This window comes from Poecilia mexicana, unplaced genomic scaffold (genome assembly GCF_051168715.1).
Source record: "Poecilia mexicana isolate PSO_F unplaced genomic scaffold, ASM5116871v1 scaffold_18, whole genome shotgun sequence".
NCBI classification, from domain to species: domain Eukaryota; kingdom Metazoa; phylum Chordata; class Actinopteri; order Cyprinodontiformes; family Poeciliidae; genus Poecilia; species Poecilia mexicana.
In genome coordinates, this window is record NW_028263387.1 from 14,259,068 (window position 1) to 14,272,902 (window position 13,835).

Below are 13,835 nucleotides of genomic sequence, written 5' to 3' on the forward strand. Positions count from 1 at the left end.
ACCCTGGACACACAATTCATGCATAATTTCAAAGTCATGGCCCACATGCTTTTTTCACACTCAGCACGTCATTAGCATAAGACACTAATGGCTGGCATCATTAAATAGTAGGTTTTTTCTCTCAGGCAGTCATTAGTTGCCTCTCCAACTCCGCAAGCTGTCAATTTTCCCCCCTTCCCCCAAAGAAAGTCCAAGTTTATTAACAGAGATTCTTTAAGAATCAAGAGTTAATGTTTTATTTGCTGTAGTCCTCAGTCCATGTGAGGCTTGGATGCAATAAAACATCTGTTTCAGAAGTGAGAACAAACAACAGCAGCCTCTGGAAGTATTGTTGCAACAAATCAATATATCTTGTGGGGGTGAGCAGTTGATGAATTTTAGTCATTATAAAACCAGAAACACAGAGAGGCCGATTTTGGAAAGAATTGTGCAGGCAGTGCGTGGTGTAGTGGTTAAAGGTGGATGCCAGAAATAGGCAAACAGCCCTTGGGCTGCCCATCATTTCATAGAAACGGATACATTTTGACAAGTGTAAGATTCTTCACTATTCTGACCGGCCAAGTGTGTTTCAATATAGAAGTAATAAAAAGAGAAAGGCAAACATCTACTTAACACCGTCTCTGGGACACCAAGTTTAGTTAATGTTGTCAAAATTGATTTTTTTTCAATATATAAATTTCCAGAAGATTTAAGATCTATAACAAAAAAAGAAAAACTGCATATAATCCTTAGCTTTTGTGCATTAATGGTACCTTTGATCAGCAAAATGGGGTCAACCAATCCCAGTAGAATAAATCCCACTTCATTTTTAGCTTTTTTAAAAGAAAAACAAAGTCACTGAACCAAAAATGCTCTGAAGTATTTCAGTGTTGCTGTATGCCAATGGAAAAAAAAAAGAAAAAAGAAATGGTGTTTGATAATCATTACCCTGTTTTCACTACATGCGTTTATTACCCGACACAAAACAGGAGGTTGAAATTTAACCAAATATTTCACCCCTGATCAAACTCAGAAGACTGTCATAAACCTGTAGCCACTATGAACTTTAAGGGGCAACACAGGCTGTGGAATGAGTGTGTCATATCGCAAAGGAAAGACAGCTGCTGCCACAGCATGAGTCTGCAGGGAAAAAAAAAAATATTATCTTCTAGTGTCTGAAGAAATAAGGTGATCAGCAGAACCTAATGTAGATGTTAACATTTTAAGGATGGCACACAACACCGTTACTCAAACTTGAAGCAGTGAGTGTACTTGGACAACCTACCGCCATGAGAACTGCGATGCAGCACAAATCTGTTGGGTATCCCCTTGGGTGCATTTATTGTGGAATTTGACGCAGTAAGAGGTTTGACTGACTTGTGCACACCAAATATGCAAAGTCTGTAGTTTTTAGCATGATGCATTAACACTTACTGCCTCATACTGACTTTATTGCAGTACTTCACCAAGAGGTCAAACTCAGCACAACTTTCCTAGCGGCTTTGAAACAAGTTTCACATACTGTTGCTTGTACATATTTGTTCCTTCTGTGCGTTTTCTTGGCACAAATTTTAATTTCTACATTTGCATAGAACCTGGCAATATTCTTTAATCTACCTTATTCCCAGCTGGCTAATTTTGATCCAACAATTCTGAGTTACCATGGTCTTCGTGACTGATTCAAGTAAAGCTTTTCCTTACTTGGCCTGTTAGCACTAGTTTGTCCAAAATGAAAAGGAAACCTACCAAGACGAGGCTTGCTAAACTATGTTCCAAGTTTCTAGTATAGCTTTATAAACTAATCCAAATTTAAACTCCTCTATAACTTTTTCCCTGCTGTGTTCCTTGGTCTTCGTGATGCTGATCATTCACAAATATTCTCCAACAAACCTGAGGTCTTCAGACCAACTGCATTTTCTAGAAGATTAAATTACAAACAGATGAACCCTGTTTAAAAATAAAGGCGACTTCTAAAAGGCATTTAATTGTATTTTAATTTTGGTGCAATGTGAAAGGTTGAATGCATATACGCACACAATACAAGATTTATATGCGTTATATATATATATATATATATATAGCTGGACACACCAAACAAACCTATTCCACAGGCTTCATTCACTTTCTAAGAGGCCGTTTCTATGGATGAACACTTTCGGTCACATTTGGAAGTGGTGGCAGATGTCTCACAAATCGACGTTGCGACTTGGCAGCAAGTACAAATGATCCACATCACTGGCCTAGAAATGTCAGCGAGTCCAATTTAACCAGTGTTACAGTGAAGGGACAGGAGTATTATCAGAGGCACCAACACAAAGTCGCAAGGTTTAGCATCACAAAAGTCATGTTTTGCAGCCACAGTTCTTTGTAGGTGGAGTGTTGCCAAGAGTATCAGACAATTTTCAAACTTAAACATAATCTACAACATATTTTATGTGGATCTGATGCATATTTGCAAAAAAAAAAAAAAAATTAAATAGCTTTAAATCAATATTTTAGTCAGTTGACCAGCTGCTTAGATTCACTCACTGCATTGTTGCCAGGGGAAACTCAATCACTTGCAAATTTTGACAACCCACCATACTTTGTGCAAGTGGAGTCTGTGATTTCTTACTCAGACTTTTAATGTATACATCAATCTGCCTCCAAAACGTTAGCTTTTCTTGATTCAATTATCTGTTATGAACCATCAGATACTTCATTATGTCAGACATTGCAGTCTATTACAACCATAAAAAGGAGACGGCTGAATGAGATCCAGCAAGTGTAAGAGGTTTTCTACCCAAATGGTACTTACATTATGGTTGATAAGTGCACCATATTTAAAGCATTAGTTTCCTTTACGTTTGAAGTGTAATATGCTAGACAGGTAATTATATTATACTTTGGATGTGAAGAAAATGCAATGCAAGCAAGCTGGACCAGTTAAAGTTCAGCTCCACAACAGTTGGGCACTTTAAGTTAGCAGCTACGATACAAATATCTGGAGGAATACACACACTGCATCATCTCTCTTTATGAAATCTTATGTAAAATCATTCACCACTTCAACAAAGTATCTAAAAATCAACATTTAAAGTTGTTAATCCATCTCATCAATAAGTCTTCTGTGACTTTACCAAGCCATGAGGAGCATAGCTGTAAAGCAGCAGGACTGACAATGGGCTTGCCTCATGGAGGTGACGTCGCTCCATCTCCACTCATTTCCTATGAACGTGTGTGATGAGGCCACATTCACTTGCCCTCGTCCAGCCAAGCTACTGGCAAAATTTGTGTGTGTGAAATTTTGAGCTGGTACACGTGGATATACAAATACAGACTAGTGAAACACAAGAAAGTTAAACTGTTCAACATTTGTCGCCACCACTGCTACCGCCATCACGTCCCGTGTGTTGGTTCATCTCAAATGGTGGACAGTCTTTACTTTTCGTCATAGTATTCTTTGCAACAAGCACTTGAAACGGACTGCTAAATTATGCTTTAAGCTTATGCAAGTCTTTTGTATCAAAATACGGAAGGTTAAAAATTTACTTGTAATTAGGGAGGAGCCAGGGAGTTATCCAGTCACCCTGTAAAGTCATTGGCTGTTTCCATGAGCCACCAATGGCAACTGGACAGTATGTTTAAGTTATTATCTTGTCCAATATTCATACTGCACATTAGACACTTTGTAGGTTTTTATACATTTAATACTTTTCTTTTTTAGTATATTTGTATGAACCTATACATGTCTCATTGCTGCCGATACATCTGAATCGCCCCACTGTGGGACACTAAAGAATATCTTTATTCTAATAACTGGTGATATTAACACAAAAGATTCATCTCAGGCAAGAAAAAAAAGCAATACTATAGAATAAGGAAATGGGTGTATAAAAAGCCATTTTACTACACCTATTTTTAAATGTGGCATTTACCATCTTCACATCTGAAAATGTGCAAGTTTGCTATTGTTTAAACAGTTACAGCAGCTTTTGTATAACACAATTGCTGAAATAACTCTGCAGCTCCCAAAAAATACGCACACCATCATGAACAGATGGGTCAGAATCCACACAGATTTACCATCCACAGTCCTTGTTACACACGCTTTCTATTATTAGAAACCAAACACCTACACAGCAGCATGCTACTTTGAGGTGGAATAAGCCATAACATCTCTGCAGGTGATGCTGTGAAAGCATCCACATGGACTTGCTGCACAATCCAATCTTCAAAAACTGCCTCATTAATCCTATTCATGATTGAGCATTCCCATTTTGCTTCAGGGAAAGATTTTCAAGAGTTTTGACAATAAAAACTTGCACCTGCAACCAGCTAAAGCCACCGATGAGCCAGCAATTACCCAGCAGTCCCGTCACGCTGCCAGTGCACCTCATCGGCACCAATTATTGTCGAGGATGATGGTCCGCATGCCGCTTTGATCAAGCGATGACATACTGCAGAGGCAGCAGAATACAGCCAAGAAGACAAATAATGAAAGGAAATTAGAACGTTATTAATGTTTGATGATGTTAATCAGCAAAAAGGCCCACTCGCTCTCATGCGGCAGCGCCGCTGGACTCCCACAAGGCTGCCTCAGCTAGAGGCAAGAAAACATTTGAAATGCACGAATGATTATGCACAACAAATGGACAATCATCCTCAACATCTGCCAAAAAGGAAGTTGTTTGTTTAGAAATTCTGTTGGGTTTTTAAAATTTTTTGACAGACTAGTCAAAGCTACCCGATTGCAACCAACTGCAATTGGAAGAGCCAATTATGTTGCTCAGTGCGCAACTCGAGCGTCGACGTTACTTTTTTCACATCTTGTTGATGTGACAAGCATGCTTGGAGAGGTTACCACTGTCAATACTCATCCATCTTACATGCGAAATCCAATTTTTCTCTTCCCCCGCTTTCCTTTTTCCCTCAGGCTCCTTCATCTCTGCTGGCACGACAATCACTGAAGTTTGTCACAATGGCTTCATCGTTTGGCAGGCAGTGCCCTTTCTGGGTGGATGGCTGATTGATGGATAGAGGGACAGAAAGATGGCCGGCTGTGCACTTCTTTTGACTCAAAGCAAGTCGGACCAGCAGAGATGAGTGATGTCCAATAAGTCCAGCACAACAAAAAGGTCGCAGCAGAAGGCCTGAAACCAATAAGACTGAACATCAGAAAGGTTTTTCCATCCAGACAGAACAATACTTCTGGCTTTTAAGAATAAGTCTCTGCACACACAAAAAGTCTTTTCTGTGCACCTCTGTGTATTAAAGTCAAGAGCTGTTAAGTCTCAGACACTTACAGCACTGACAGTTCCCTCTAGTGTGATGATTGCATAGGGGAGGAGAGACAAACTGCTGATGTAAACAGACAAACACTTCCCCACAGTAAACTCCTACTGCTCACTAATCCCCTTGGAAATCCTCAGGGAGGCCAGCAGGGCCACTTTTGGGCAGCACGCACAGGCGTCATTTGCATTCATTGGCCAAATTCACAGCGGATGTGTAATACTGAACGCTGCATTGTCAAGGAAAGTAATGCAAGAGAGCCCTGTATTTTTTTTATTTTGGATGGGAATATTAAGTCCAACTTTTTTATTTTTTTATTTCTTAAGTCATCTTCCTAGAGTCCAACAAGCCGCATGGTTCATAAAACAAGACGGGAGAGAAACTTGCAGACTTGTAGGCAAAGTGTTGGATCAGCTCTGAGCTGGATTTTATCTGGGGTGATTTCCTGACTGATAAGCGTGAACCAGTAAGCCCAGAGCTGAGTGAGTGTGTGTCTGTGTGTGCTAGCTGGACCTGAGAGCTCAGTCAAACAGAGGCTCTGCTGTGTGGATTTTACACACAAGATATCTCTTTTCTTATTATTTTCCCTCCCTTTTCTTTGCACTGCAGCAGCATGGAGGATGGGATGCACATACTGTACCCAGAGGTTACTGCCTCCCCTCACTAGAGTGGAATGATAATGAGAAAGCATGCAGGCGGAATATTCATAGGCTGTCACATTACTGCAATTCTTGAAGAGGGGAGTGCATACACTATGGGGTGTGCTGCAAGAGAGAGATATGTGAGGAAGTCCAGGTAGGCTCCCTGAAATGTTTGGCCAGGCACCTTGATTACTATTAATTTTATTCCAGCCTGGAGGGAAGAGATGCAGACAATTGCTATTCATCTTTAATCAGATTAAAACTAAAAATAATAATAAAAAAAAAAGGTCATGGCCGTACTGAAACAGAAGGTGCACCTGTTGCAAAAGACTAGTGAAAAACTGGAGTTTGTAACTCAAAGAAGTACATAAAATAAGGGATATAAGCATTACGGATATATTTAGAAATGAAAATAAAATTTGCATACAATTTGAAAATTATGCTAAAGCAGTGACTTTGTAATTATGTGTAAATAAATGCAACAGATGAGTGTTATAAACAAAATGTATTCAAGTGAAAAATGGCCATTTATCTTAAGACTTAGTAAAAATAAATAAATCTTTGGAACATTTATTTTCAGTAAAAAAAAATAAAAATAAAAAAAATCCCACACACGTTTAAATAAAACACTAAGCTTTAACACCTTACCTTGAGGTTCTCTATATTGAGGGTTGCCGACTGCTCCATTTTCCGTCCTCATCTGTTTGTTACATATTTCCACAAAGTTGTTACAAACGAGATTTCAGTCCCGCCTCGCTCCCAAACAGCCGAGGAGAGCTCCGTTGTCGTATAGTAAGAGCTGTTTTCATTCTCAACTACGCGTCAGCCGCCAATTATAGGTGGCTCGTTAATGGCTATCAGTGTTTAACGAGCTGCAGGTGTGCAGATTCAGGTGCTCACCTCGGTTATCCACTTTCCAGTCATTCTCTCCTCTTCAAAAACTCAGCCGCCAGTAAGCGTGACGTAATCACGCACAGCGTTTCCTCCACGGGATTTCAAAATAATCATCTAACGTGAGCTACATTTAACTAACTCGATCTAAAAACCACAAGGGTACCTAATTTTAGACCTGTTGCTATTCTTCTACAAAATAAATGCTTAAAATGTCTTTAAAATACATTTTGTGTGATTTACACCCATGAACATGAATACTGAACCATCAAAAATAATGTAATACTTTTTTTTTTTTTAGCTCAGGGAAAATGTTCACATACACTCCGGCATTCCTGGTTGTGGATTCTGCCTTAACTTTTCAAGGATTTATTTGGAGGAGTGATTGTAGAGCAAACATCTAGGTTTTTTTTTTAAGACAACTTGATGCATAACTTTGTATTTATTTTACAGTGTTAAAAATGCATACATACAAGCTCGAGTGTATACAAATTCTCCCACTAACAATTGGTTAATTGTGTCTTAGAACGTTTTATCTCATTTGTAACCATCATCAAGCTTCTTCCATTATTCTGTCTTAATATTTGATCACTTTATGGCAAGATTATTAGAGTTCATTTAAAATGTCTGGTTTTCTTTGCACAGATCTGACTTCTGAGAAGGTCCTTCCAACACCTCGTTCCTGCTTCATTCGAACTAAGCACACTTTTGATGACGGGGCTGTTGATGCATGCCCGCTTTTTAATCATCCAACTGTTTATTTCAGGTCAAGTTGAAGAAATTGAAAGTAGTTTTTCTTCTTCATTATTCCTTCCACTTTGTGCAATGGACCAACACAACTGACAGCCAGAAAACACCCAAAGCATAATGCTACCACCATGATGCTTGACCACTGGTGTTCTTGTCAATGTGGCCTGATAGCTCAATCTTTGTCTCATCCGAACATACAACTTTACTCGATTTTATTGTGAAGGCCCCGGCTTAGGTCATATCCGGATTAGCACGGTGAAATGTGTTTCGCTTCATCAAAGCATCATCGTGGCTCACTTCCAGCGGCTGCGGGTTGGAGACGCACACACGCATTTACACACCAAAAAGTCACAATAAAAAGTGTATTTATATAGCAAATAGTGCTGATCGCGCATTTTCATAAAACTTCTAAAAGTGATGATTTATAAATTAGACTTATTTTTTCCCCTCATTTTTTGGGAAATGTCGCACCCTGCAGGAAACTCAGCCACACTCAACTGGGGAATGAGATAAAAATAAAGATATCTTAATAGATTGAGCTTTTTGTTTTACACTTACACGACCCTGAACGAATTGCGTATGATACAATATTTGGCTTTAAACATTTTTTTTATAGATTGTTACATAATAGGAAAGTTGGTGGAATAACTCAAAAGTAAATAAAAACACATATTAATTAAACACGTGCAAATGGTCTACCACATTTACCGAGCAGTGGACTGATGTTTTATTTAACCTTGCTGGGCCATTTAGCTGATTAAAGTAGTAGTCATGGCATCCTGCTGCAAAGTGAGATCAGCATCTCCATAAAGCTCGTCAGAAGAAGGAAACATACAGTCATGGTAAAGGGCTGCTATGACTTTTTACACCAGTAGATGGCATGACTCCTCACCTCAACAATAACTAAACTCCCGAACCTAAGATATCTTTGGACCAAATTATTTGTTGCTTGACTTTTTTGTTTTGTTGCAAATGGCATTAACTTTGGACCGCTTATGTATTTTGAGGTGGGATTTTTTTTATTTTTTAAGGATTTGTTTTCCTTCAGTTTAGTATTTTAGGCTAAACACACTGTGTTCTCTCGGTATTTGCTGTGCAACCATCATTCACAACCCTGCTTTAAAGTATGTACTACCATTATACGTTTTCACTTTTGTTACAATTAAAACGGAATGATTACTGCTTCACACTTTAGACACAAACTACTCTTTTTTATTTATTAGAAATCTGGCACAAACTTTAGCAGTTTGTTTGTTTGTTCTTTCAAAAAGCACATAAGTAATATACATTACTAAAACATGGTATAATATAACGGTCTGTGATGAAACTCCTTTGTCTGTCATAGCAGTTTGTTGTGGAAGGAGCTTCAGTTCTCACAACAGCTGTGTGGGATAGGAGACATTGCCCAACAATTATGTTATTTTAACCAAGCAAGTGTGTAGTCATACATAATATTTTATGTCTTTCTCATATTAAATATACATACAAAAAAGATTATGTTATATAAGAACAAACACACAGAATTCTGCGAACTCTTATATTCTTTAGCAATGCCTTTTTTGGCAACACCCGCCTTGTGGCTGCCTGTTGGTCGTCTGTTATTCAACAGCCTTTTCTGTGATTATGTAGGTCATAACATGGCTCCAGTACAACATAACAGTATATAAAAAAATGTCATTGTTCTGATGTTATAATCTAATATTTTATGACAGAGTGAACTGCAGGTTTTTTCATCTGTAAGCTGTACTAATCGAAATGGCCAGAAATATATCAAATTAAATATAACTACTCAGTATGCAGATATTCCATGCAGTATCGATTTATTTTTAATTAACTCACTTAAATTAATCTATATAATAATAATAATAATAATAATAATAATAATAATAATAATAATAATAATAATAATAATAATAATAATAATAATAATATAACCATGCACACACAATTTTACAATTGTCTTGTAGTAACGTCAGTAGGACGATAGAGGGCAGCATCAACCTTTCTAGCAATCATAATCGTTCCGTGCTCGACTTTTGAAGGATTAATAATCAACTGTCGACCAGCCAGTTCGCCGTCGCAAGGATGTCAGACTCGAAGCAAATTATTGCGCCTAAAAGGTATTTATATGAACTGATTTTATCTACGCATAAGTGCTTATATACAGCGACTAATTTGATGATAATTTATGTCTGGGGGGGAAAAAAAAAAAAATCATATAAATTCACAAATGATTCGCGGAACCTTTATTGTAAGGATGTAACGGTGATGTATTTCTCCTTACAATTGTGTTTACCGACCACGTTGATGGCTTATTAGATGTTCTTTTCTTGTACGAACTGTGTTTTAGTGCTAAAATAGCAGCTGGGGCTGTTGTGTGCGTCGAGAGTGAAATAAGAGGAGATGTTACCATTGGTGAGCCTTTTTATTTTGACACATTGTTTCGTGTGTACTCCAATCATCACAGTTGTACCAAAATTTATTTTTTATTTTTTTGCTCTCTCAGGAGCTAGAACAGTCGTCCACCCAAAAGCTCGGATCATAGCCGAGGCAGGGCCTATTATAATTGGGGAGGGTAATCTAATAGAGGAGCAGGCTCTTATCATTAACAGGTAGGTGTATATGTGTGTGAATGTGTTTTAAATTTTAATCTTTAATTCCTTCAAGGGTTTTAATCTGTGTTGTCTCCGTAGTTATCCTGAGAACATAATGCCAGACTCGGAGGGAGTTGAGCCTAAAACGATGATCATTGGGACCAATAATGTGTTTGAAGTGGGTTGCGGTATCCTTTACACTTCCTGTATTGCTAGTCTTTAATGAATATATCACGCATATGTTAGTGACCCAATTAATTGTGCAGTAATAACCCCAAAAAAAGCCTTTTCAGCTGCTGCAAATAAAGAAATAGTCCACCAGGGGTCTCCAGAGAGCAAACAAGTGTATATTTGTTTATGTGTCCTGTTTGAAATCCTTCACTCTGTCTCAGTATCCCAGGCTTTGAAAATTGGAGATAACAATGTGATTGAGTCCAAGGGTGAGTATTGTGTTCATATTGTTTTGTCAAGGCCTGCAAATCAACCGTAGCTAAAACTCATCCAGTGCTTTGAAGAGGATTCACATCCCTTTAGACCTCTTCACATTTTGTCACTCCACGACAAATGTCATAGTTTCAGGTGATAGATCAACACAAAGCAGTGCAGTGTTGGTGAAGCGGAAGAAAACAAATTACCTTTAGCGTCAAATCTAAATCTGCGGTATGCATTTAAAGCCTCTTCTATTAGGCAACAGTAAATAAAACTTGGCCTTTTTGCAAGGGAGAAAAGAAGAAGGACAAGAAAGCTCCCCTGTGCTGCTTGGTCCATGCCTTGTAAGAAATACAGCAAACATAGAGAAGAAGGGCAGTTGTCCAAGACTGAACTTTTTAGGCCATTCCAAATTTGAGTCTGTAGCTTAGCAGCTACAGAAGTTGCTCAATAACAGACGTGCGAGTTCCCTCTGGAATGTAATGGTGTAAAAAAAAAAAAAAAACCCTGACAGATACAGAGAAGAAAAACAATTTACTATAAAATATTTGACAGGATGCTTGAATAGACATGACGTTTGTGTAGGAAGGTAAAAATGTGTGTGCATAAATTCTGAAAATTTAAGTTTTAAGCTGCTTCCTTCGTTCTCTCTATTTGCTTCCAAGACTTACCTGTTCTCTTTCAACATTTTTTTTTTTTTGCCACCTATTTAATGTCCGGCACTCATTAGTGATCATGAGCGGGACCGTCCTAAATAAATCACACACAGAAGACAAGGATGATCTGAAAGTTATGTCTTGAAGAGAATCCTGTAAAAACCTGACACTGTACTTGGCCGCTTTGAAACACTATAAGAAAAAAAAAAATCTCGAGACACAGTTCCACACATTTAATTAGCCAGTACAGCAAAATTTTAATTCTAATAAATGGACGAGACTAATTATCTTGCTTCCTATTGCTTCTCTGGAGACGCTTTTTCCATTTTTTGTTACTTAATCACAGCTGATGTGGGGAGAAACGTGATACTGACCAGCGGCTGCATCGTCGGCGCGTGCTGCCAGGTGAACACGTGCGAAGTCGTGCCCGAGAACACGGTAGTTTACGGCTCAAGCTGCATCAGGCGCGTGCAGAGCGAAAAGCCGCAGGTCTGTACCCCTTCAGTTTCAGGCAGAGGAAGGCCTTGTTGGCTTTGCCCTGAAAACAGTAATCGTTTCATTTTACAGCCACAGACCCTGCAGCTCGACTTCCTCATGAAGATCCTTCCCAACTATCACCACTTGAAGAAAACAGTGAAAGGAAGCGGCACGCCTTTAAGAAACTGACTCGAGAATGGCGTCAAAAGAAGTCACTCGCAGCTGCAGTCACTCGGGATCGTTAGTAAGATCTGAAGACACAGAGACACTTTAATTTCACACTTTATGCACTTTTCTTTCATCTAAGTGTGTTGCTTTGCCTCTGTCACCAAAAAATAACCAAACCACACCTCTGCTCTTTAACTTTTAGATTAATGTTTAAATTTTTTTTTTCTTTAATTTTTGAAAGTATTTGCACTCGAAGTCATAACTGTGCAAAGAAAGTCATTATTGAAAAACTGAAAAACATTCCAATAAATACTCAACGTGAGATTACAAATGTTGTACGGCCTATGCTTTATCACCACAAGATGGCAGTGTTGAGCAACAGTCTTTATCCTTTCTGCTTCTTAAGATCTTTCGCTTCATCTGGTGATGCGTCGTATCAAACTGAATATGTGGGTATTTTTAATGCCACTAAATATAGACTATGGGTGTTTTTTTTGTTTTGTTTTGTTTTGTTTTGGTTTTTTTTAGCTAAAAAAGATCCCTATCTGAAGTTCTCATCCACAAATAGTTTCTGCAGCTGACACAAAGAGCTGCTGTATATTTGATCAGGAGCATTTACTGTGTAACAGCGATGCCCCCTTTTGTGGATTTGATGGCAATTTGTCCCCCTCCAAATTGGTGCTGTGGGAGTTCTGCACGGCTTTTCTTTTTATATATATATATATATAATTGACACGGGCGTGGTTGTGACTTGCATTTTTGAGTTAAGCTCCCTGGGGTGGTGCTCCCATCTGTACCACACACTCGCCCATTTGGACGAGCATGGATGCTCGAAGGAAAGCAGCGTGTCACCGTCTGCAACACCTGACAGGGAAGGTTCGAATGTCAGAGTTTCCAGGGGCTCAAGAAAAACAAAGGTTTTAAGGGGCATCGTGTCGTGCTCGGTGAGCAGAGCGCTCCACAGTACAGCAGTCCCCCCCTCCCTCTGTCGGAGACCCACAGCTGGTGTCGCTCTCTGCCAATACTCATTTGGACATGTCACTGTGGAGTCCCACGAGGAGCGCGCACCAACCGGGAGCTAATTATTTCTGCGGAGGAGTGCAGCCGGGGCCACATCTAGGCTCCTCATCGTTTTAATTTGGAATGGAGGTGGTAAGGGGGGGAGAGGAAAGGAAAGCTTGTTGCTAAAGCCTCAGTTTACTTTAGCATGACAAGAAAGACAGATGCTGCACACAGTTGCACGGATGCGCAGAGTGATAAGGGCGTCATGGGGCGCTTGTGTGGCCTTTTAATCTGCACTGGCAAAATGTCTGAGAGGATACCAACCCAAGCCAGGAATCTGAGAGGAAGTTCAGAAGCTCGCTCTAAATTTGGAAGGAGCTATTTATACTCTACTTTCTCTGCGTTTCTATATTGTTATGAAACTGAATTAGTCGACAGGTTTTTAAAGGCAGACCGCCTCTACATCCGGGTGTGGGAGTCGGGGTCGGGTTGTTGCTTTTCTTTCCATGAACTCATCACTCAGGATTTGGTCATGCAAATATTACGCCAGTCAGGATTTAGAAGATGGAAGAAAGGAAATCTGAAGAGTGAAGCACTTCCGTTCAGCCTCCTTTATCAATAAGTCCCAGCCTCAAGCTCAGAACACAACTGAGATTAAATCATTCGCATCTGGGACTAATCACATGACTTCTCAAGGCAGTCGACAGCAACGAGTTTTATTTAGAGGTACCAGAGTGAAGGGGGTTCACTGCGATTTTTTTTTTTTGTGCATCATTATTTGAGAAAATAGTTAAAAAAAAAAAAACGTTCATTGCTTTTCTTCTACTTCAGGTGCCCAACATAAAATCTAAATGGAATACGTGGAAGTTTGTGGTTGCCTCATCACAAAACGGGTAAAGAAGCTCAATGGGTTTCTGCAACCTCCGTCGGTGATACGATGCGCCTGGAGCTTTTAGCATTTTAACCACAATGTCTCA

At 39.2% G+C, this 13,835-nt stretch overlaps 2 protein-coding genes across 2 annotated transcripts in view; one reads left to right on the forward strand and one right to left on the reverse strand.

The window, feature by feature from the left end:
• Nucleotides 1–6,857, reverse strand: part of LOC106923585 (zeta-sarcoglycan) — a 36,664-nt gene extending 29,807 nt beyond the window's left edge. The window contains exon 1 of the mRNA XM_014996709.2: nucleotides 6,540–6,857. Coding sequence (XP_014852195.2) covers nucleotides 6,540–6,578 — 39 coding nt within the window. The 5' untranslated portion in view covers nucleotides 6,579–6,857. The remainder of the gene's footprint in view (nucleotides 1–6,539) is intronic.
• A 2,673-nt stretch (nucleotides 6,858–9,530) lies between these two features.
• dctn6 (dynactin subunit 6) lies at nucleotides 9,531–12,187 on the forward strand. Its single transcript, XM_014996711.2, has 7 exons — nucleotides 9,531–9,652; nucleotides 9,883–9,947; nucleotides 10,039–10,144; nucleotides 10,226–10,314; nucleotides 10,519–10,566; nucleotides 11,558–11,700; nucleotides 11,779–12,187. The coding sequence occupies exons 1-7, from the start codon at nucleotides 9,618–9,620 to the stop codon at nucleotides 11,875–11,877; spliced, it is 585 nt and encodes a 194-aa protein (XP_014852197.2). The 5' UTR covers nucleotides 9,531–9,617; the 3' UTR covers nucleotides 11,878–12,187.
• The last annotated feature ends 1,648 nt before the right edge of the window (nucleotides 12,188–13,835 follow it).